At 44.0% G+C, this 25,112-nt stretch overlaps 1 protein-coding gene, 1 long non-coding RNA gene and 1 pseudogene across 2 annotated transcripts; 1 reads left to right on the top strand and 2 right to left on the bottom strand.

The window, feature by feature from the left end:
• Positions 1-931: 931 nt before the first annotated feature.
• LOC121586716 lies at positions 932-1,819 on the bottom strand. Its single transcript, XR_006003958.2, has 4 exons — positions 1,586-1,819; positions 1,451-1,509; positions 1,116-1,217; positions 932-1,045 (listed from the first exon to the last, which is right to left on the bottom strand). It is a non-coding gene; the product is annotated as an uncharacterized LOC121586716 (long non-coding RNA).
• A 72-nt stretch (positions 1,820-1,891) lies between these two features.
• Positions 1,892-4,376, top strand: yrdc (yrdC N(6)-threonylcarbamoyltransferase domain containing). Its single transcript, XM_041903650.2, has 6 exons — positions 1,892-2,152; positions 2,450-2,645; positions 2,907-3,021; positions 3,225-3,344; positions 3,521-3,651; positions 3,868-4,376. The coding sequence occupies exons 1-6, from the start codon at positions 2,080-2,082 to the stop codon at positions 3,935-3,937; spliced, it is 705 nt and encodes a 234-aa protein (XP_041759584.2). The 5' UTR covers positions 1,892-2,079; the 3' UTR covers positions 3,938-4,376.
• Positions 4,377-4,981: 605 nt separating this feature from the next.
• Positions 4,982-25,112, bottom strand: part of LOC121561842 — a 28,307-nt pseudogene continuing 8,176 nt past the window's right edge.

The following is a 25,112-nucleotide window of genomic DNA, read 5'->3' as shown; positions in this document are numbered from 1 at the left end:
TCTATGACTGTGGCAACTAGTGATGACCAAGTCACGTCGTGTTGAACAACAAAGAAGCTGATTGGCTGACACTGCCATTCCAAAATGGCTGCGGTGAATACTGCTAGCTAGCATGAGCACGAAAACTAGCAGTACTTCAATCTTCTCGATGTTCTGTGCAAAGGTAAAATTGAATACAGTGGAATATCCCATTGAGGTACATTTTCCAACCCATATCACGCGCTGGCTCCACGGTGTCCAGGGCGGCAGGTAGCCTAGTGGTTAAGAGCATTGGGCCAGTAACCGAAAAGTCGCTGGATCGAATCCCCAAGCCAACCAGGTGAAAAATCTTGAGCAAGGAAACTTAACCCTAATTGTTCTTGTAAGTCGCTCTGGATAAGTGTCTGCTAAACTACCCTTGTTTACAGCTGTGTAAACAAGGGTCGAGTCCTGGCAAGTTCAGCCTTTATGGGATTCATTATATGTACTGCTTACCTTTAGGTTGAATTGTCAGGTGAATAACAGCACAAATAATGGGGATTTTGTACTTTTTCTAGCCAATGGTCAGATGCTTGGAGTTCATAGGTGCAAAACACTGGCAGTTGTTTGGAAGTTTTGGAAAGTGCCACTTTGAAAACAGCACAGTTTCTATTTTGGAATTCTGTTCATAGTTAGGAACACGTGATAATTTGAACATTCTCAATGGGTAAAATGAGGGGGAAAACATAGTAATTCTGAAGGAATGTCAACACCCAAAGAGTGAGAAGTTGTAAAGTAGTTATATTTTTTAAAAGAATGTATGTGAAATTGGTTTGCTTATGCTTGTTTTGTATAGAGTAATATTGTATTATGATAAAGTAATACCTTTTTGAATTGAGAGCAACATAATACTAATAAAATCTTCTGACTTGTCATTGGGTTCCTCCCATTTTTGCCCAAGCAAAAAACTTAATGATCCTTGATAGTTTATTTATTGACATACAAAATGTTCCACATTTCCACCAGGAGTAAAATGTCAAATCAGTCACTTCGGAGCAGGGAGTGATCCATCACTAAGTTTCTTCTCCTGTGGGGTTGAGAGAATATACTTTGGTCGTTGAGACATTATTCAAAGCTTGAAGCATGGAGAAACATACCCTTAAAACACCCCGCAGGTCCACCAAGTCCTTCAGAACAGTGTTGCATAGATCCATCTGTTCCTTCAGGGAGACCAACTGGTCTTGGAGATCTTCAAGTAGCTGTGCTGACCAAAACCAGGATGAGTTAACTTTTCATTGTATTACCAAAAAAAAAAGTCACACTCCTAACCAGAAACCAATAGAAGTTAAAACCTTCATTCAGTAAAGCGCATACCTTAGTTGATAAATACATGGTTATGAATTCTATTTGTATTAAGTGTCTGAATACCTTCAGTTTACTACCGCCAATTAGAGGTACTGTTTGAAGAATACATTAAAGTCCCATTGCTGACCTGTGTGTTTGAAGAGTCTGTCTCATCATTTTGGGGAGCTGGAGCCTTCACCATATTATCTACAACGGAAATGGCATTACAAGTAAAGAACCACAAATTAACAGATATATTGGCATTTGTGTAGTATAACGTTACCTGGAACCGACGCCATTTCTTCTTTCTGGAAAATCACCTGGCGTGTAAGTTTGTGGGTTACACGTGATATAGTTTTACTAATTAGTAATTGATTGGAGGCATGCTAGAAGTTGAATAACTGAACGTATCCTTTTTCATTTGATGTAATGGGCATGCACTATTTTGTTATTAAATTTGGATGAATTTCAGCCACTTCTTATCCAAAGTAGAAAGCACATTTTAACCTTCTTTATACTCATTTAACTGGAATGTTTAGCAAAGCTGTGTGCTTTCCCTTTAAGGAAATGCGTGTCATCGTTTTGAGGGCGTTACCCGGAAGACTGTCAATGTTATTTCATCAGCCGACACAGCATGCTTTCATCAACAGTGAGACACAATTTCTATGAATACCTTTTTTAAGTTTATTTCTTACTTCATGATATTAAGACGCGTTTATAATTCAGCCTTAGCGACCCGAGACGGAAGAGCTATGTGCAAAGAACTGAATAGCTAAAATGCTGCTCTTGTCACCGCAGTCGCAGACGGTCATGAATGGACCATCTGCCCGGTGTGAGGAAAGACTGCAAGGTAGGTTCAATATGTCACCATTCAAACTCAAACTGCAAGGTTCTACAATTAACATAAATATGAGAAGCTAACAGTTGCTAGCTAGATATCTCATTCTCAAGGTTTCAAGTGCACGTGTTATGTATTCTGCAATAACATTTCTCAAACTAACTAATTGTTAGGCTTTTTGTCAAATGCTTTGCATTAGCCACGTTCTGTTGTTGAAGGTCTACTCATGATGACATGAATCATACATCAATCAATGTAAGCTGTTTGCATAAGACCATTCATTCCTAATGGTTTGCTTTTGAACTGTAGATTGTGCTGAAATCCTGAATTCAACAGTGAAGGCTCTAAAGGATGGACAAGTTGTGGCTGTTCCAACGGACACAATATATGGGCTGGCTTGCTTGGCTCAGAATTCCAATGCCATCAAAAAGGTGTATGACATCAAAGGACGTAATGGTCAGAAACCACTGGCCATTTGTGTGGGAGAAATCCAAGACATTTACAAGTAGGCGTGCATTGATGTTGTTCATATCATTGTTCTTGTGGCTCAAAATGTCTCAATGTCTTGCATACATGCCTGACTCACACTATAGGGCCAAGCTGGACTGGCCTGGCCTTGTTACGCAACCACCGTAGTTGCTCAAATCTACCTTGCTGGAAAGGACAAAGTGAAAATGAAAATATCGGTTCCAGCACAGTATGGTTTGCTTCGGCCCTATAATGTGAATCAGCCTAAATTGTATCTTTTTTACCCTTGTGGTGGCAGGTACTGTAAGGTGTCAGTCAAGGAAGAGCTGCTTGGGGACCTGTTGCCTGGCCCTGTCACTCTGGTTCTGGAACGAGCTGAAGTACTCAACACTGACCTCAATCCCTTCACTCCGGTAAGACTTCCATAGACACGGACCATTACACAGACACGGACAATTCGCTGCCCCTAAAAGATGACAAATTATACTATAATTCATAAACCACTCAATTTGAAATGTGTGTTGCTTTTCTGCATGCTAGCTTTTGGTCCGGCACTTAGTAAGTTATTTATTGCTTGTATTGAGCTGTTGTTGATGTGTTTACCTGTTCCTTCCAGTTAGTAGGAGTGCGCATCCCAGACCATGCCTTCATGAGACGCCTCTGCCAGATGTGTGGGGAACCTCTTGCCCTCACCAGCGCCAACATCAGCTCACACTCCAGCACTGTGGCTGTACATGTATGTAGAGACAACCCACCGTGTGTGTGTGAACTGTTTTTATTCCATGAACTGGAGGGGAGGTGGTACTGCATCATGTACAACCAACCAAGGTTTATCAGTGCATCATTTTTTTTTCACTGATGCTGAAAATTACTTTTGGAAAAATAATAGTTATACAGGGATTTTCTCTACAGGAGTTCCAGGATCTGTGGCCTCTGTTAGCAGTGGTGGTGGATGGCGGACCAATAGGAGACAAGAGTCGGTTGGGGTCAACAGTGGTCGACCTATCGGTGCTCGGCAAATACCGCATCATCAGACCTGGCTGGTGAGTAGTGATACTGGCATGCTCAGCAGAGTACAGGCCACTGACTGTTAACACATTTCAATCAAGCTAGTTATGTTCAGGTAATTCCGTTTTGTTAATTCATCCAAGTGAAAAGTACATGAGCACATTTTGTGAGTAGTAGTTTAAACATACATTATAGAGAAAATGACCTGTGGAAGTGATAACCCCCCTGTGCTTTTTTGTTATTTCTTTCAGTGCCTTCTCTTCCACAGTTGATGTGCTGGAGCACAAATACGGACTGTCAGACACAGGGGATCATCAGTGAGGTTTGCCCCCTCCAAATTCATACCACATGCTGAAACCCACAACCAGCAAGAACCTGTGCATACCGTTGGCCAAATACAACTCTGAATGATGGCAATGCCTGCAACGCTGAGGCGAGTGATGAAAGCACTCATCTTTCTAAAGGAAGGACGGTCCTTTTGCACATTGCAGGCTGTTGTGGAAAGCTCTGGGTTTCATGTCAAACTTAAGGGATTTGTTTAGCCTTTCTGAGTTATTAGTTGTTCAAGCGTTCTTGTTTCTATGGGAAAACCCTGGGCACTTAAAACTCACGTCTTTGCTTTTACAAATTGACTTTTTTGTGTGGAGACTAGGTTGTTTTAGTCAAGCATGCTTACACCCAACAGAAGACCCCACTCTTGCCTCCTCTCTAGTGGGTCAAAATGACAGAGGCTTGGCACAGAATAAAGGTTGGAGTTCTACCCTGTTACTGTCATTTTGAGTTATGGCTAGGTTAAGCAAAGCTACTATTTAATTGATTTATTTCAAATGTCCTTTTCATGCAGTACAAAATCAAGTCCTGTGGGTTTTATGAACTGGTCTTGGAGTTTCAGGGATGTGAACATTGTGTAAATACATTTTATTTTCATGGAGAATTTATTTAACATTGTTTGGAACCAATTTCGGACTGTAAGGCTGCGTTTACACAGGCAGCCCAATTCTGATATTGTTTTCACTAATTGGTATTTTGACCAATCAGAGCAGCTCTGAAAATATCTGATGTGATTGGTCAGACCAATTGGTGGGGAAAAAATATCAGAATTTGGCTGCCTGTGTAAACGCAGCCTATGAGCCGTGATCTAGTGTATTATTGCTCGACGGTTGTGAGTACCTCATTACTAAACATCAGGCGTACTGGTTTGTATAATGGACCAATGAGAGTATGTTGTTGAGAATAAATGGCATGCATTATGCAGATCATGATGGCTTGTGTTGGTTTTCTCTCCTCGCCCGTAGTACTGGGTGAATATCAGTGTGGTGGATGTACTACTGCAGAAGCTCCCGTCAACAGAACCTCTCAATGACTTTTTGTGGTAAGTGTCTTCTCACATAATGGAAATGTAGATGGTCAGTATTCACCAAAGCCATATACATTAAGGAGGTAGCCTAGTGGTTTAAGAGCGTTGGGCCAGTAACCGAGAGGTCGCTGTTTCGAATACCCCAGAGCCGGCAAGGTGGAGAAATCTGCTGTTCTGCCATTGAGCAAGGCAGTCAACCCCCAACATCAGCTGCTCCCCGGGCGCCAATGACGTGGATGTGAATTAAGGAAGCCCCCCGGTACACCTCTGATTCAGAGGGGTTGGGTTTAATGCGGAAGACTCATTTTGGTTGAATGCATTTAGTTGTGCAACTGAGTAGGTATCCCCGTTTCCCTTCCCCTAATAGTTTCTGCTAGTTTGTTAGAGAATGACTAACAGTGACTGAGTGGACTTCCAAGCTGGATCAGTTGACTGAGTTAACGCGCAATGGCTCACACAACACTGCAGCTGTAAGTAGTTTTTTTTTCTCACAGAAAGGATAGTCTTTCTTTAATGATAAGTCAGAGGGCACATCCTTTTATTCCTAAAATATGTCATTCATTTTTTTAATGGACAGCAAGTACCTAGGTACAAATAGGTCATACACACTGCATATATCATTCATATTCCAGCACCCAGCCTGACCTGACTATACATTTACATTGCCTGCACACGAGACTGTTCATTTCTAAAAAATGTCAAATTATTTTAATGTCCCTACTGTAACTACTTTTGAACATATTTGCATTTATTGAAATTGTGCTAGATGTAAAATATGAAATTGTTGAATGTTTCTCTGTTGGTGGTGCTTGTTTTCTGTCTTCAGATAAAAGGAAATTGCTGTGGACATGGCGTTTCCCCTTGGCTGAATTGATCTGGTTGCAATCTCATGCTCCGATACGCCCAGCATCTGTGGAGCTGCTCCGACTCTCCCTAGTGCACTGACATTAAACCATTTGGTGGTCAACCATGCAGTTTTCCCTTCCACTTTGCTTTGGCTCCAGAGTGAATTTCCCTAGGTACAGATCTAGGATCAGCTTCCCCTCACCCAATCATAACATTAACCATTAGTGGGGGAAATGTAAAACTGACCCAGATCAGCATCTAGGGCGCAACTTCACCTTACATCTTTGGGCTCCACATCCTTGTTAAGCCACACAGGAAATACCCATTTACTTGACAATGAGCACACTTGCTTTGAGTGAAGAGAAAAGACTAGACTTAATGAAGAGAAAATATAATGGTACAAGCCCTCTCTCTCCTGTCCTTTATTCTCTCATACTTTCCAAGAAAGAGATGTCTTGTGGATGAAAGTGAAATCCTAGAAATGTCACCCAGTCTATTTTATTGGTATTATCATTTTAAAAACTTAAAAGGATTGTGCAGAAAGAAAAAACATCATGCCAGGGTCCATTGTATCAAACACATGGTTACATTGGGCAGTGGTTTGTCAAAGTAGGACAGAGTGTACTGTATACAGTATATTGGACTATTGATGTGTCTGTCCATCCATGCTTTTAGCAGGGGATGGGGGTTGTCTGGAGGTTATCAGGAGGAAAATCCAGGGCAGAGATATGGCAAGCAGGACTGGGGAGCTTTCTGTTGCACATAAAAGTGTCAACTGTAGAATATTCCAAATGTTCCACATAATGCCATTTCACTCAACAACAAAAAATTCAATCAAGAGGATTTCTCCCTGTTCTCCTTTTCTTTCTGGCACACACAAATACATACTCGTTCTCCAGTCCAATCCCCACACACTTGACTCTCACACATTCATAAACCTCTGCAGTCACTCATGCTTTTCCTCTCTCCTTCACACACACAGCGCCAGTTCACATGAGCCATGTCTCCTTCTCCTTGTTGAACTGCTCTGCCCACCTCCTGGTGAGCTCCAGGTAGTGTTCAGGCTGGTGCGGCTGGTAATCCAAATACAACCTGGTCACCGTCTTTTTTGGCACAGCCCTCTCGATCTGCGTGCCCTCGTGCCACTCGTTGAACGACGTTATCGTGACGATCTCGGGCCGCACGTTCAGCGCCGCCTGCAAGCCTGTCTCGTAGTAGCGGCCGTTGACGCGGTTGCGCGTGTTGTGGTTGTTCCACGGTCTGACCGCGGTGTCGATGTAGCCCGGCCCGGCGCTAGGTATAAATAACAGGTTGTTACCGTCGCAGAACGACTTGACTGCCTTCCAGTTCTGATGGGACGAACCAAACGAAAACCCGTTGGAGGCGAAGTACGTATACATCCATCGAAACCGCCGGCAAGGATGTCGTGCTTGTGGCGCTCCTCCACGATGAGGGCGATGAAGACGCTGTCGTACGGCGTGCCGCGCAGGCTGTGGGAGCCCGTGGGGTGGAGCAGGTCGGACCAGTTCTCGGGCGGCGTCAGATATGAGTCGTAAATGTAGAACAGAGGCAGGATATTCCCCGTGCTAGAGGTGAACTTGTAGAAGGCTCCGTGGTCCCCGTACCTTCAAACACAAATAAATGGACAGGAGATTATTGGCACAGATTTTGATATTTGCATGGAAGGAGAAATTACCTAGAAGTAACCTAATAAGATATGATGCTGCACATTCTAGAGTTATTTAAATGTAATCTAGCCTTCAGGAGACAGCAGAGGGATCACGCCCCCATCCACATTGACGGGCCGCAGTGGAGAAGGTGAAAAGCTTCAAGTTCCTCAGGAGGCTGAAGAAATTCACCAACTTCTACAGATGCACCATTGAGAGAATCCTGTCAGGCTGTATCACCGCCAGGTACGGCAACTGCACCGTCCACAACCGCAGGGCTCTCCAGAGGGTGTTGCGGTCAGCCCAACGCATCACTGGGAGCACACTTCCTGCCCTTCAGGACATCTACAGCACCCAGTGTCACAGGAAATTCAAGAAGATCATCAAGGACCTCAGCAACCCGAGCCATGGCCTGTTCACCCCGCTAGCATCCAGAAGGCGAGGTCAGTACAGGTGCATCAAAGCTGGGACCGAGAGACTGAAAAACAGCTTCTATCTCAAGGCCATCAGACTGTTAAATAGCCATCACTAGCCGGACTCCACCCAGTACCCTGCCCTGAACTTAGTCAATGTCACTAGCCGGCTACCACCCGATTACTCATCCCTGCACCTTAGAGGCTGCTGCCCTATGTACATTGACATGGATCACTGGTCACTTTAATAATGTTTACATACTGTTTTACCCATTTCATATGTACATCCTGTATTCTAGTCAAGTCCATCCTACTCAACTATTGCTATTCTATCCTACGTATTCTTCAGATATACTACATATTCTATCCATATACTGTCCATAATGTCTATGCATCCCATCACATATAACAGTGGGGGAAAAAAAGTATTTAGTCAGCCACCAATTGTGCAAGTTCTCCCACTTAAAAAGATGAGAGAGGCCTGTAATTTTCATCATAGGTACACGTCAACTACGACAGACAAAATGAGAAAAAAAATTTCCAGAAAATCGCATTGTAGGATTTTAATGAATTTATTTGCAAATTATGGTGGAAAATAAGTATTTGGTCACCTACAAACAAGCAAGATTTCTGGCTCTCACAGACCTGTAACTTCTTCTTTAAGAGGCTCCTCTGTCCTCCATTCGTTACCTGTATTAATAGCACGTGTTTGAACTTGTTATCAGTATAAAAGACACCTGTCCACAACCTCAAACAGTCACACTCCAAACTCCACTATGGCCAAGACCAAAGAGCTGTCAAAGGACACCAGAAACAAAATTGTAGACCTGCACCAGGCTGGGAAGACTGAATCTGCAATAGGTAAGCAGCTTGGTTTGAAGAAATCAACTGTGGGAGCAATTATTAGGAAATGGAAGACATACAAGACCACTGATAATCTCCCTCGATCTGGGGCTCCACGCAAGATCTCACCCCGTGGGGTCAAAATGATCACAAGAACGGTGAGCAAAATACACGGGGGGACCTAGTGAATGACCTGCAGATAGCTGGGACCAAAGTAACAAAGCCTACCATCAGTAACACACTACGCCGCCAGGGACTGAAATCCTGCAGTGCCAGACGTGTCCCCCTGCTTAAGCCAGTACATGTCCAGGCCCGTCTGAAGTTTGCTAGAGTGCATTTGGATGATCCAGAAGAGGATTGGGAGAATGTCATATGGTCAGATGAAACCAAAATAGAACTTTTTGGTAAAAACTCAACTCGTCGTGTTTGGAGGACAAAGAATGCTGAGTTGCATCCAAAGAACACCATACCTACTGTGAAGCATGGGGGTGGAAACATCATGCTTTGGGGCTGTTTTTCTGCAAAGGGACCAGGACGACTGATCCGTGTAAAGGAAAGAATGAATGGGGCCATGTATCGTGAGATTTTGAGTGAAAACCTCCTTCCATCAGCAAGGACATTGAAGATGAAACGTGGCTGGGTCTTTCAGAATGACAATGATCCCAAACACACTGCCCGGGCAACGAAGGAGTGGCTTCGTAAGAAGCATTTCAAGGTCCTGGAGTGGCCTAGCCAGTCTCCAGATCTCAACCCCATAGAAAATCTTTGGAGGGAGTTGAAAGTCTGTGTTGCCCAGCGACAGCCCCAAAACATCACTGCTCTAGAGGAGATCTGCATGGAGGAATGGGCCAAAATTTTACATTTACGTCATTTAGCAGACGCTCTTATCCAGAGCGACTTACAAATAGGTGCATTCACCTTATAGCCAGTGGGATCACCACTTTACAATGGTTTTTTTAAAAGTATTTGGTCAATAACAAAATACCAGCAACAGTGTGTGAAAACCTTGTGAAGACTTACAGAAAACGTTTGACCTGTGTCATTGCCAACAAAGGGTATATAACAAAGTATTGAGAAACTTTTGTTATTGACCAAATACTTATTTTCCACCATCATTTGCAAATAAATTCATTAAAAATCCTACAATGTGATTTTCTGGATTTTATTTTCTCATTTTGTCTGTCATAGTTGACGTGTACCTATGATGAAAATTACAGGCCTCTCTCATCTTTTTAAGTGGGAGAACTTGCACAATTGGTGGCTGACTAAATACTTTTTTTCCTCACTGTATATATACTGTGTGTGTGTGTCTTAATTCCATTCTTTTTACTTTTAGATTTGTGTGTATTGTTACATATTACTGCACTGTTGGCGCTAGGAACACAAGCATTTCGCTACACCCGCAATAACATCTGCAAAACGTGTATACGAACAATAAAATGTGATTTGATTTTAAGTGAACTGTGTGTCAGTCCTTTAAAAGGGTCTATGTTGACTGAACTATTCTTTCAACAGGAAAGTTCAAGGTTGAAGGTATTCTAAACAAAGACAACACCTACCTGTCGATGATATACTTGATGTTGTCATGGACACTGTGGTCGCTCCGGCCTCTGTAAGGCTGGAGGTGAAATGCAACCTGGAAAGAAAATGAAAAACATCTTAGTCCACGGCTTTCCATTCATTACGTTGTTGTCACATATTTGTTAGTGCGTCTATGCAGCCAACCCAACCATCTAAGGTGACGTCAGTTAGTATAGACTCAAACTCTAGAGAGTATTCACATTTGGAAAGGTAACAGGAGCTGGGCTGTGTTCAGCTGCCCCTTGGGTCTAATTGAGAGCTATTCAAAGCCTAAGGACACAGCAGGAGCAAGACAGACATTATTATGCAGCCATTATAATAAGCAGTTGTTACAGCAACAAGAAAATAGCTTCAAGTGTTGTGTCCAAATACTGGTAGAGTCAACTAAGAAAAGAATGGACGACCTGACCAGAGAGGTCCAGGACCTGAAGAACAGTTTGCAGTTCTCCCAGGGTCTGCTCAATGAGTTAAAACAGGAAAACGGCAAGATGCCAACAATCTGTAAGTCATTGAGAGAGGACATTAGTTCTGTATGTGAATCCATGATAACAATGACAGAGAAATCTGATTATCTCAATCAAGGCAGAACAACATTGTTGTAGATGGAATTGCAGAATCTCCACATGACCTGGACGGAGTCTGAGGACAAAGTGAGGGAAATGATCTGGGGCGGCAGGTAGCTTAGTGGTTAAGAGCGTTGTGCCAGTAACCGAAAGGTCGCTGGTTCTAATGCCCGAGCCAACTAGGTGAAAAATCTGTCGATGTGCCCTTGAGCAAGGCACTTAACCCTAATTGCTCCTGTAAGTCGCTCTGGATAAAAGCGTCTGCTAAATGACTAAAAAATAAAATAAAATAAATAAATAAAATAATCTCGGAGAAACTGAAGATGGACCACAGGAAGATTGAGTTGGAGCACGCCCACAGGACTGGAAAACCCATTACCAGCCCAGGTGACAGGCCCAAGGTAGCAGTTCTGGAAAGGGCCAAGAACTTGAGGGGAACGTACATTACTGCACTGTTGGCGCTAGGAACACAAGCATTTCGCTACACCCGCAATAACATCTGCTAAATGTGTATTCAAACAATAAAATGTGATTTGATTTTAAGTGAACTGTGTCTTCCTCAACGAGGACTATGCTGAAACTGTGCCCCAGAAGAGAAAATAACTTATCCAGGCCATGAAAGCTGCCAGAGTGCGTGGGGACATTGGTTACAACCGATATGACAGGCTCATTGTCCACCCTCCCTACCAAAAGCCTGGAAGGGATGAGAGAGCCAAGCCTATGGGTTCGAAGATTCAACGCAAAGTACACACACACACTTACACACACCAACTGATTAATGGACTGCTAAATGTATGTTTTTTTTCTTGCTTTGTTTGTTCTTTCCCATATTATGTCTATATCTGAGAAGCTATCCAGGAAATGGCTGAAAATAGCCCATATTAATATATGTAACCTTAGAAACAAGGTTAATGAAATCAATAACTTGCTAACATCAGATAACGTTCATATATCAGCCATTTCTGTTATATAGCAGTAGCAGCAATACAAGGATATAACATCTATAGAAGAGACAGGAATGCTTATGGGGGAGGTGTTGCTAATTATATTCAGAGCCATATCCCAGTAATGCTTAGAGAAGATCTCATGTCAAGTGTTATTGAAGTACTGTGGCTGCAGGTTCACCTGCCTCATCTAAAGCCTATCCTTTTGGGGTGTTGCTATAGGCCACCAAGTGCTAACAGTCAGTATCTAAATACTGTGTGTGAAATGCTTGATCGTGTATGTGATGTAAACAGAGAGGTCTACTTTCTTGGGGACCTGAATATTGACTGGTTTTCATCAAGCTGTCCGCTCAAGAGGAAGCTTCTCAAACCAGTGCCTGTAATCTGGTTCAGGTTATTAATCAACCTACAAGGGTGTTTTCAAAAACTACAGGAACAAGATCATCCACATGTATTGATCAAATTTTTACTCATACTGTAGAACTCTGTTCTAAAGCTGTATCCGTACCCATTGGATGTAGTGATCACAATATAGTGGCTATATCTAGGAGAACCAAGGTTTCAAAAGCTGGGCCTAAAATAGTGTATAAGAGATCATATACAAGTTTTTGCTGTGACTCATGTGGATGTTTGTTGGTCTGATGTGATTAATAAGGTGCATCCAGATGCTGCACTTGATGAATGTATGAAATTGCTTCTTCCAATTATTGATAAACATGCACCTGTTAAGAAACTGACTGTTAGAACTGTTAAGGCGCCATGGATTGATGAGGAATTTAAAAACTGTAAGGTTGAAGGAGAGGCTAATAAGTCTGACTGCACATCTGACTGGCTGACTTACTGCAAAGTGAGAAATTATGTGACTAAACTTAACAAAAAGAAAAAGGAACTGTAATATGAAGCCAAGATCAATGATATAAAGAATGATGGAAAAAATAAAAATAAATAGGTCATTTAGCAAACACTCTTATCCAGAGCGACTTACAGGAGCAATTAGGGTTAAGTGACTTGCTCAAGGGCACATTGACAGATTTTTCACCTAGTCGGCTCGGGGATTAGAACCAGCGACCTTTCGGTTACTGGCACAACGCTCTTAACCACTAAGCTACCTGCCGCCCAAACTTTGGCATACTTCAAATTAAATTATGGGCAGAAAGACAAATTCAACTCCATCTTTCATTGAATCAGATGGCTTATTCATCACAAAACCGTTTGATGTTGCCAATTAATGATGACTTAATTGGCAAAGTGGGCAAAGCTAAACAGGAAATGCCAACAACGAACAGTGAGCCATCGTATTCATGCATAAAAAAACGAATAATGAATGAAAAGCATTGTATGTTAGAATTTTGTATAGTTAATGTGGGACAGGTGGAAATGTTACTGTTATTTATCATCGTATTCATGCATAAAAAAACTAATAATGAATGAAAAGCATTGTAAGTTCGAATTTTGTATAGTTAATGTGGAAAAGGTGGAAAAATTACTGTTATCGATCAATAATGACAAACCTCCTGGCATTGACAACTTAGATGGAAGGCTACTGAGGATGGTAGCTGACTCTATGGCCACTAATCTGAGTCTATATGAAGGTCTTTGTCCTCAGGCCTGGAGTGAAGCCAAAGTCATTCTGCTACTCAAGTGTGGTAAAGGGGCCTTTACTGGTTCTAACAGCAGACCAATCAGCTTGCTGAAGGTTCTTAGCAAACTGTTGGAAAAAATTGTGTTTGACAAAATTCAATGCTATTTCTCTGTAAACAAATTGACAACAGACTTTCAGCATGCTTATAGAGAAGGTGTACTGCACTGACACAAATGACTGATGATTGGTTGAAAGAAATTGATAAGAAGAAGATTGTGGGAGCTGTACTGTTAGATTTCAGTGCAGCCTTTGATATTATTGACCATAACCTGTTGTTGAGAGAACTTATGTTTTATTGCTTTTCAACCTCTGCCATATTGTGGATTCAGAGCTATCTATCTAATAAAAGGGTTTTCTTAAATGGAAGCTTCTCTAATGTCAAACATGTAAGGTGTGGTGTACCGCAGGGCAGTCCTCTAGGCCTCCTACTTTTTTCTATTTTTACCAATGACATGCCACTAGGGCTGTTACGGTGACCGTATTACCGCAACACCGGTGGTCACAAGTCATGATGGCAGTCAAATTCCGTTTGACCGTCATGGTAATTAGGCTTCTCCAAGCTCTGATGCTGCTGATGGTCATTAGTAGCCTACCAAACTTGCTAACTGACTGGTACTCAGCACTCTATTGTCCCTCTAATCACTCTGACATCAATGCAAATGTAATTGAAAATCTAATCAAACACCTCATGAGAGCCCATGAGCTCATGTTGCGCAACATTTCTATAGGCTATGCAATTGCGTGAGAAAACAGACTGATAGCCTCTATTTAAAGGAGGAGGATCCCATCAGCTTTCTATAGGCTAGGCCTACTATATTTATTTCTCAACTTTCCTATTATTAAGCACATTGCTTCTCTTTACAACAGGAGTATAGCCTACCTAGCTGGCATGAAAATGAATCACTGTAAAAGCGTCCTCCATTCACTATTTAAGTGCATAGATTATACAGTGGGGAGAACAAGTATTTGATACACTGCCGATTTTACATTTACATTTACATTTTAGTCATTTAGCAGACGCTCTTACCCAGAGCGACTTACAGTTAGTGCGTACATTATTTTATCGAACCCACAACCCTGGCGTTGCAAACACCATGCTCTACCAACTGAGCTACATCCCCTGCCGGCCAAATCCCTCCCCTACCCTGGACGACGCTGGGCCAATTGTGCGCGCCGCCCCATGGGTCTCCCGGTCGCGGCCGCAGGTTTTCCTACTTACAAAGCATGTAGATGTCACGCCCTGGCTCTGGGGACTCTTAAATGTTGAGCCAGGGTGTGGACTTGTTATGTTTAGTTTTCTATGGGTTTTGTTCTAGATCGTGTATTTCTATGTTGGCCAGGGTGGTTCCCAATCAGAGACAGCTGTAGCTCGTTGTCTCTGATTGGGGACCATACTTAGGCAGCCTGTGTTCACTAGTTTATTGTGGGATCTTGTTCCGAAAGGTTTGTGTTGTAACCTAGGACTTCACGTATCGTTTGGTTTGTTGTTTTGTTCGTGTTGTGTACACTGAATAAAGTATGTACGCTTATCACGCTGCGCCTTGGTCCGCTTCAGTCAACGATCATGACAGAAGATCCCACCAAGAGAGGACCAAGCAGCGTGCCAAACAGGAGAAGTTGGCGATGTCCCAGGTGGGCGAATGGTGGTCTTGGGAGGACATATTCGCGGGCAGAGGGCCATGGGCAAAGATAAATGCCCAGGCAGGAGAGCAGAAATGGCGCCAACCGTGCCGACGACGGACACGCGAGAGGCAACCCCAAGTAATTTTTTGGGGGGGGCACACAGCGTGGACGACGGGGCTGCTGGAGGCAGCTACAGGGCGCATCGGCGATCTAGGAGAGGAGGCCACCAGGTTTGGGGGGCTGGAGGGGTAGTTGGCGGAGCCTAGAGGTAGAGCAGAGCCAACTCCCTGTACTCAGGCTAGGCAGCGTGAGACTGGGCAGGTTCCGGGTTATGTGGAGCCACGTACTGTGCCGCGAGTGTTCCGGCACAGTCCTGTACGTCCTGTGCTAGCACCACGCACGTGTCGTGCTAAGGTGGGCATGCAGCCAGGACGGAGTGTGCCGGCTCAACGCTCGTGGCCTCCAGTACCCCTCCTCGGTCCCGGATATCCTGTGCCAGTGCCACGTGCTGTAGCGCCAGTACGAGTGCACAGCCCTGTACGTCCTGTGCTGATGCCTCACACACAGGGTGTGGAGATAGGCATTCAGCCAGGACGGGTTGTGTCAGCTCTCCGCTCCAGACCTCCAGTCCGCCTCCACAGCCCGGTCCGGCCTGTTCCTGTCCCTCGCACCAAGCCTGTGGTGCGCCTCCACAGCCCGGTCCAGCCTGTTCCTGTCCCTCGCACCAAGCCTGTGGTGCGCGTCGTCAGCCCGGTCCGGCCTGTTCCTGTCCCTCGCACCAAGCCTGTGGTGCGCGTTGTCAGCCCGGTCCGGCCTGTTCCTGTCCCTCGCACCAAGCCTGTGGTGCGCGTCGTCAGGCCGGTCCGGCCCGTTCCTGCTCCCCGCACCAAGCCTGTGGTGCGCGTCGCCACCCCGGTCCGGCCTGCTCCTGTCCCTCGCACCAAGTCTGTGGTGCGCGTCGTCAGCCCGGTCCGGCCCGTTCCTGCTCCCCGCACCAAGCCAGTGGTGCGCGTCGTCAGCCCGGTCCGGCCCGTTCCTGCTCCCCGCACCAAGCCAGTGGTGCGCGTCGTCAGCCCGGTCCGGCCCGTTCCTGCTCCCCGCACCAAGCCAGTGGTGCGTGTCGTCAGTCCGGCACGGTCCGTGCCTGTCCGGCACCGGTCAGCTGCTCCACTCCGGAGCCAGAGCAATCCGCTCCACCGGTGTCCAGTCCAGCTCCGGCCAGCGGGGCCAGACCAGACCAGGGGCGCTACGGGGGGGGTAGAGGGAGAGTGGTGGTCACCCAGTCCCTCCTCTGTTGTGTTTGGTTGGCGCGGTCGCAGTCCGCGCCTTTGGGGGGGGTACTGTCACGCCCTGGCTCTGGGGACTCTTAAATGTTGAGCCAGGGTGTGGACTTGTTATGTTTAGTTTTCTATGGGTTTTGTTCTAGATCGTGTATTTCTATGTTGGCCAGGGTGGTTCCCAATCAGAGACAGCTGTAGCTCGTTGTCTCTGATTGGGGACCATACTTAGGCAGCCTGTGTTCACTAGTTTATTGTGGGATCTTGTTCCGAAAGGTTTGTGTTGTAACCTAGGACTTCACGTATCGTTTGGTTTGTTGTTTTGTTCGTGTTGTGTACACTGAATAAAGTATGTACGCTTATCACGCTGCGCCGTGGTCCGCTTCAGTCAATGATCGTGACAGTAGAGGTCTGTAATTTTTATCATAGGTACACTTCAACTGTGAGAGACGGAATCTAAAACAAAAATCCAGAAAATCACATTGTATGATTTGTAAGTAATTAATTTGCATTTTATTGCATGACATAAGTATTTGATCACCTACCAACCAGTAAGAATTCCGGCTCTCACAGACCTGTTAGTTTTTCTTTAAGAAGCCCACCTGTTCTCCACTCGTTACCTGTATTAACTGCACCTGTTTGAACTCGTTACCTGTATAAAAGATACCTGTCCACACACTCAATCAAACAGACTCCAACCTCTCCACAATGGCCAAGACCAGAGAGCTGTGTAAGGACATCAGGGATAAAATTGTAGACCTGCACAAGGCTGGGATGGGCTACAGGACAATAGGCAAGCAGCTTGGTGAGAAGGCAACAACTGTTGGCGCAATTATTAGAAAATGGAAGAAGTTCAAGATGGTGGTCAATCACCCTCGGTCTGGGGCTCCACGCAAGATATCACCTCGTGGGGCATCAATGATCATGAGGAAGGAGAGGGATCAGCCCAGAACTACACGGCAGGACCTGGTCAATGACCTGAAGAGAGCTGGGACCACAGTCTCAAAGAAAACCATTAGTAACACACTACGCCGTCATGCATTAAAATCCTGCAGCGCACGCAAGGTACCCCTGCTCAAGCCAGCGCATGTCCAGGCCCGTCTGAAGTTTGCCAATGACCATCTGGATGATCCAGAGGAGGAATGGGAGAAGGTCATGTGGTCTGATGAGACAAAAATATAGCTTTTTGGTCTAAACTCCACTCGCCGTGTTTAGAGGAAGAAGAAGGATCAGTACAACCCCAAGAACATCATCCCAACCATGAAGCATGGAGGTGGAAACATCATTCTTTGGGGATGCTTTTCTGCAAAGGGGACAGGACGACTGCACCGTATTGAGGGGAGGATGGATGGGGCCATGTATCGCGAGATGTTGGCCAACCACCTCCTTCCCTCAGTTAGAGCATTGAAGATGGGTCGTGGCTGGTCTTCCAGCATGACAACGACCCGAAACACACAGCCAGGGCAACTAAGGAGTGGCTCCGTAAGAAGCATCTCAAGGTCCTGGAGTGGCCTAGCCAGTCTCCAGACCTGAACCCAATAGAACATCTTTGGAGGGAGCTGAAAGTCCGTATTGCCCAGCGACAGCCCCGAAACCTGAAGGATCTGGAGAAGGTCTGTATGGAGGAGTGGGCCAAAATCCCTGCTGCAGTGTGTGCAAACCTGGTCAAGACCTACAGGAAACGTATGATCTCTGTAATTGCAAACAAAGGTTTCTGTACCAAATATTAAGTTATGTTTTTCTGATGTATCAAATACTTATGTCATGCAATAAAATGCAAATTAATTACTTAAAAATCATACAATGTGATTTTCTGGATTTTTGTTTTAGATTCCGTCTCTCACAGTTGAAGTGTACCAATGATAAAAATTACAGACCTCTACATGCTTTATAAGTAGGAAAACCTGCAAAATCGGCAGTGTATCAAATACTTGTTCTCCCCACTGTATGTATTTTCTTCCGCTGCCCCTGTTGTGACACAGGTGCATGATAATGGTCCATTCTAAATCCAAGCAAATTTCCAAGCAAATAACCTATATTATTTATATTATTTGTATATGAAAAGACAAGATTAAATCAAGAATAGTGTGATGGGTGACTATATTAGCCTATCACTTGTGAATGATGCCCAGCTTAAGGCCAGAAACAGTGCATGCTTTTTTGTGTTTCTTTTTCTAATCATAGTCACACACCTCGTGTAGCCTAGCCCATAGGCCTATATGTTTTGATAAGGTTTGTATCACAAATAAAGTGGCCAAATAACTTCTTAAAATTAAGCACATTAACCACGGGTGTAGAGCCTAACTGGCATACATACACAGCTCGTGAGTTTCAAGTTTGGGGAAGATAATTTTCACCATAAAAATGCACCTTTATAATAAAAGCATTACAGTCATTACCACATTTGCCGTCACTTTTGAGAATGGTATTTTCCTGCTAATGGAACGCCGTGTGTGCATTGCTGCTGTCACGGTTTCGGCCGAGGCTGCTCCTCCTCCTTGCTCGGGCAGGCTTCGGCGGTCGTCGTCCCCGGAGTACTAGCTGCCACCGTTGTATGTTATCGATGTTTGTTTGGTTTTGTCTTCCTGGTTCACCTGTTTCCTGTTAGTGTTAATTATGTTCCTTATAAGTGTCTCGTTTTGTTTGTAGTGAGTTGTGTGTAATTGTTCCGCCTGTCCGTAGGTGCTGGTATTTTGCTCTATTATGTTTAGAGTCCAGACGCACTTTTGCGTATTTCTTGTGCCTTGGAGTATTTTTGCGCACTGTTGCGTAATCGCTCGCCTCCTTGTTTTGTTGAGGCCCTTTTCTTTGTATCGTCGTGTCCTCTAGTAAAGTCTGTTGGAAGTAGCTTCTGTGTCCTGCGCCTGACTCCTACACCACATCCACATCAGCCATTGACAGCTGCGCATATAATGTGAAGAAATAGCCTAGTAGTTTATCAAAATCTTAAGTTAAACGTTCTCATCTGTTGTCAGGCTCATTGCTTAAAACAGTTTTTTTTATGCTAGTGGTTGTTTTAATTTGGGATCTATTGTATCGCACAAATGTCCCAGACTATGTTTCGAATATTTATTTACCGCACAGAATAGAATAGGTCAACTTTTGTACTATGGGGGATAGTAGATTGACATAGACTAGTGCTTTTGTTGTCCGTTAGGCCTACTCATCTTGTTGGCTGACTAAAAGTAAATGTGGACAGTTCTTCCGTTATCTTCAATATGCGCCTCGGAATTGGATAAGGACGCGCGCAGTTGCATCCTCAATGTGTCTGTCTTCATTGTAGCCTGTGAGAAAAACCCGATCACGTAATGGAGAGCCATGTGAGTGAGAGGTGCTTCAGCACTCAGTCGGGAGAAGGGAATTATAATATTCAGCCCAAGGGCACAACGGCCACTGGCCGCAAAAGGCATGGATTTTTTAAGGGGCCATTACGTGCACACAAAGGGGATACAGGCGGGAAATTTGAGGCATTATTAAGTGCTTGTCAAATTGTGAATGAGAGACTAATGAAGTGTGTACAGCCTGCACATGAAACAAAGAGCTCATGCCTTTCATGCAACTTTTTTCATATCCTCATTAGAGTCGCATCATGCAGCCTTAGAATGTATTAAAAATCAAAACATATAGCCCAACATTTGTATCACAACTGAAGTTACATAAATAAATCTAAATTAAGCATAGAGGAGTACCTGTTTCTTTCTTAACCGCTCAACACAGAATAGCCGCATGTGCGCATTTCCTCAAATCGTTTGGAGAAAATATCCTTTCTATTTTATTCAGCTATGTTCAATTGTATTCTTCATACTATAAAATAATGTAAAATAATGCCACGGAATTCTAAGAAAATCTTGTCTGCTAAATGAACTAGTGTAGCCCACAGCCATATGGCAAAGCCAGATCAGGGCCTAACATAAGGACAACTCTCAGTATGCTATTCTGTTCTTCTGAAATAGACCTGTTCTTCTTTAGACCTGTCTAAAAGAAATAATGGATTTATTTTGATCCTGTAGCCTATATTACATGGATTTATTAGACTTTTTTAAATGTAGATGTTCCAAAGGTCTGCATCAGTGGCTTATAGGCTATGTGTGGAAGCCAGGAGATGCGAAATGTGTTTATGTTAATTAATGGTCAATTACCGTGAGACCGGCAGTTATTTGCTTAACAATTGCTGGCTGACAAAATTTCATGACCGCCATAGACCTACATGCCACTGGCATTAAACAAACCCTGTGTGTCCATGTATGCTGATGATTCAACCATATACATGTCAGCAACCACAGCTAATGAAGTCACTGAAACCCTTAACAAGGAGTTGCAGTCAGTTTTGAAATGCGTGGCCTGTAATAAACTGGTCCTGAACATCTCTAAAACTAAGAGCATTGTATTTGGTACAAATCATTCACTAAGCTCTAGAACTCAGCTGAATCTGGTAATGAATGCTGTGGCTGTTGAACAAGTTGAAGAGACTAAATTACTTGGTGTTACCTTAGATTGTAAACTGTCATGGTCAAAACATATAGATTAAATGGTTGTAAAGATGGAGAGAGGTCTGTCCATAATAAAGAGATGTTCTGCTTTTTTGACACCACACTTCACAAAGCAAGTCCTGCATGCTCTAGTTTCGTCTTATCTTGACCATTGTCCAGCCATGTGGTCAAGTGCTGCTAAGAAATACCTAGTTAAGCTGCAGCTGGCCCAGAACAGAGCACCACATCTTGCTCTTCATTGTAATCAGAAGGCTAATATAAATACTATGCATGCCAGTCTCTCTTGGCTAAGAATTGAGGAGAGACTGACTGCATCACCTCTTTTTTATAAACATTTTTTACATAGTCAACTTACGCACAGCTCTGACACACACACTTACCCCACCAGACATGCCACCAGGGGTCTTTTCAAAGTCCCCAAATACAGAACAAATTCAAGAAAGTGTACAGTATTATATAGAGCCATTATTGCATGGAACTCCCTTCCATCTCATATTGCTCAAATTAGCAGCAAACCTGTTTTCAAAAACAGATAAAACAACACCTCACGGTACAACGCCTCTCCCCTATTTGAGCTAGATATTTTGTGTGTATGTATTGATATGTAGGCTATGTGTCGTTTTTAAATGTATGTAGTTCTGTCCTTGAGCTGTTCTTGTCTCTTAATGTTCTGTATTATGTCATTTTTCATGTTCTGTGTGGACACCAGGAAGAGTAGCTGCGGCTTTCGCAACAGCTATTGGGGATCCTAATAAAATACCCCCCCAAAAAAAAATACAGTCACAGCTAATTACATCTGAATGAAAGTAACACTACCCCCTTCTCCCCCGCTCTACTTATTGTTGAAAGTTGAATCACAAATTGTGGCTGATTTTTGAACCCCAGCTCTCAAGCATGAATAACTGCAACTGTCATATTTCTCGGCCAACAGAAGTGGACGAAGTAGTTGCCCAGAAATGTCCCCATAAGAGAGAATAAAAGCACACAGTGATGTTGTTAATATGTTGTATAACCTTTACAGACTGTGTTATAGGATGTCTCAGATGATGACTATTTCAGCACTGGTGTTATGCCATGACAAATAATCTGACACATCTATCCCAAGGTCATTCGTCATCTATTAAAGCCCAGTGAATCATAGTCCTATTCCAGCTGACTATTCCTCAATGAGGAACGGAGTGGCTGAACACACGATGGATCAGCTACGAAACTAATACAAAAATGTTTACTTGAACATTTTAAGAGTAAGAGTGGAGAATTTCACTACTTTGAATTATATATGATCAAAGTGGACCACTTTTCTCACAACTGGTTCCCCAGGGGCCCAGCATGAAGGAACATGGTTTTCTGAGTGGATGGATAGAGCCATAAGCAGAATGGAAGCAGCAACACCTTGCCAGCTAGCTAACATAATAAGTCTGCTGCTTTTGTTGTAGCGTAGCTCCATCATTCCCACCTGAGGCTTGATTAAATTCCTGTCTGAGCTCTGCCTTGCCACTCCCTGGTTCTGTCTGCCAAGACACAGTAGCACTATCTTATAAAATACTTTGTTGTCATTATGGGGATAGCTAGTATTTACCGTGAGCAGTGGAGATTAAATTGCTAAACATGTTGTAGGCTTAGCATGTTGTGCATTTTTCATGACTGGGAATTGTCTTTTATGCTATAAAAAATACTTGTCATTATGGGGTTCGTATACCATTCACTGTGGAGAATAAAGTGCTAAACATTTTACACGTTGTTAGGCTATGCATGATTTCCATTTTTCATGAGTGGGAATTGTCTTTGTCTTATTATGGCGAGGGACTGTAGCCAAGTATAGTGCATTAGATTGGGATAGGTCAGAGTGGGGGGTAAGCAGTATTGAAATGAAAGTGAGTGGCTACTGGGCCTTCCTAACCAGTTGCCGTGGTAATGTAACTCTTGGTGACACCAAGGGCTCAAAGTGTCACCATGACATTGGGACAGAAGTGCGCTAATGGATTGGAGTGATGCTGGCTAGGGATTGGATGGGAGGCGAGGCGGTTTTAAACTCTTGTCCTGTATAGTTAAATGTGGACATGGGGAGAAAATCGTTGTTGTCGCTAATGGTGGCAGCTACGTGCTTCAGTGTCGGATAAAAATATATTTCAATTTGGAGCCCCCGTGGCAGGGTAGCTCACTATGGCTGTATAGGCCACTGGTCTGAAATCAGTGTCAAAGACGATAAGGGTAGGAACAACTCTCCGTAATCTGATTAACGTCTTGAGGCAAGGTTTCATTAGAGGGAAAGTTACAACTCTTTCTGTGCTAATAAATTAGATTAAAAGCTGAAGTCGGCCGAAATAATTTTCATTCGAGTTTTTAAAGCATGCCGTTTCACTGACTGACTTACTTGAGCGCTCGTGTAATTATTTCTCCCAGAGAAAAAGAGCTGTCACCATCTCAACTCCAGCTCACCGCAGATGACTGCCGCGGTTGGAAAAGCCCACTAATTTTCCACCCGAGACACATAAGGCCATTACACAGCAGCAATTTAGACATAAATGATAGACCAAGGCTAACCAAGAGCATTTCAATATCTCACAGACAGACCCAGCCCTATCACCATCACCAGAGCATAGAATTGGCTGAATTGAGTAGAATACAACGTAATGCACTGTAACAGGCCCTTAGGAGGTGATTTCAACCATCCGTTAAACTACCGGGACAGCGTTTCACAACAGTCAACACCATACAGTATTGAACGTATCATGAGATGTTGCCGCTTCATAGTTCCAAGAACGTTTTCGGTTATATTAGTTTGATTTCAGTAGGGCTCTACACGCTAGGTTGTCAACTTCTCGTCAACATCAACATCTTGCAGGCACACCAACAATGCGCCACAAATAGCACCCTAGTCCCTATGTAGTGCACTACTTTTGACCAGGGCCCATCATAATTAGTGCACTATGAATGGAATAGGGTGCCATTTGGGATGCATCCAAAGTCTTGTGAGATGGAAGATGAAAGTGGCATGCTGTGTTGGGCATCTGGAGATGGGGAAGTGTGCCTGACAGCATGGCCTGCCCACACATGGGCCTCTCTGCGCTGCGGTTGTGCAACATGCCCTACTTACTGACTGGAACATTTCCTGCCCCTTGGGGCCCGGATTGTTCAGGGAGGCAAACTGAGTCATGGGACCGACACCCCCACCTATCCCGATCTCCCCCCTGAGCCCACACACAGCCCCTCCAGGGCCAAAGGGGAGTTTCAGCCTGAGCTACTCTCCAAGCAAGCAGAGTGTGACCAGGATTTTTCAACTCAGTGGAGCTCTGGAGCCTTCAACCACAAGAGGCTCTGCTCTTAAATTCCAACCGTACATACATAATACAAAAGATGTGTGGGTGCCCAGACTTGATTAGGGGCCTTTTCCAATGCTATTCTTATATAAACAAAACAATCTATTTTCTGCAGTGTCATCTAGTGTAAGGTCCCAGATTTGGGAGTCTAAGTCAGTGCCATAGTAGTATTGCCTGGCTACCCAGACTCCTTGCTCTGGCCAAACCCTACGCCATGCCACGCCATGCCCACCACAGAGGTTAGTTTATTTTCCACAATGAGTCTGGATCCTAGTACCTCCACTACCCTTCACTGAATGTGAACACATTCGTGGCCATCTGATTGGTCCAGAAACTGATGGGTTGGGCCAGAGCCAGAACACACGTGGGTTTGATACTCTGGTTTGAGACAATCGCTGATGACATTGTTTTGTACAACACCCCTCGTCACCACAAATGACCCCAACCCTGGTAGACTAGTCTAGACCTGTTCTGGCCTGTGTCTCTAAGGCTTTTTCAGACTGTGACGATTCACCATGTCTGTCTGCTTTTATTCAGACCACGTCACACACAGAGCTCCTTAGATTGCTCTGTCAAGTGGCAAGTTATGAAGGCTCTGTAGCCTTCGCTCATTGTGATCACCCCAGCTCAGACTGTAAAGAGAAGTTCCGTCACGACAGATCTGACAGGACAGGGATGACAAGACTGGAAAACAGAAAGATGGACTGACTGAGCAGGTACCATGTCAGACGTTCACCTGCAACAGTCACAGACACTTCACGCTGGTGCCCCCTAAAGACTTTCTCTTCTAGTCTCTTTCTTTGACAACATTGTTTGTGTCCATGAATGATAGCATAATTTATCTTTCATGTACTGCATTCACATTTCCTTTGAAGGGTCTACACACATTGGGACCTCAAATAAATTATTGCTCACTTTTGCTCCTAAGGA

The sequence above is a fragment of the Coregonus clupeaformis genome, unplaced genomic scaffold (assembly GCF_020615455.1).
Source record: "Coregonus clupeaformis isolate EN_2021a unplaced genomic scaffold, ASM2061545v1 scaf1830, whole genome shotgun sequence".
Taxonomy (NCBI): Eukaryota; Metazoa; Chordata; class Actinopteri; order Salmoniformes; family Salmonidae; genus Coregonus; species Coregonus clupeaformis.
This window is presented reverse-complemented; position numbering and strand designations above follow the sequence as displayed.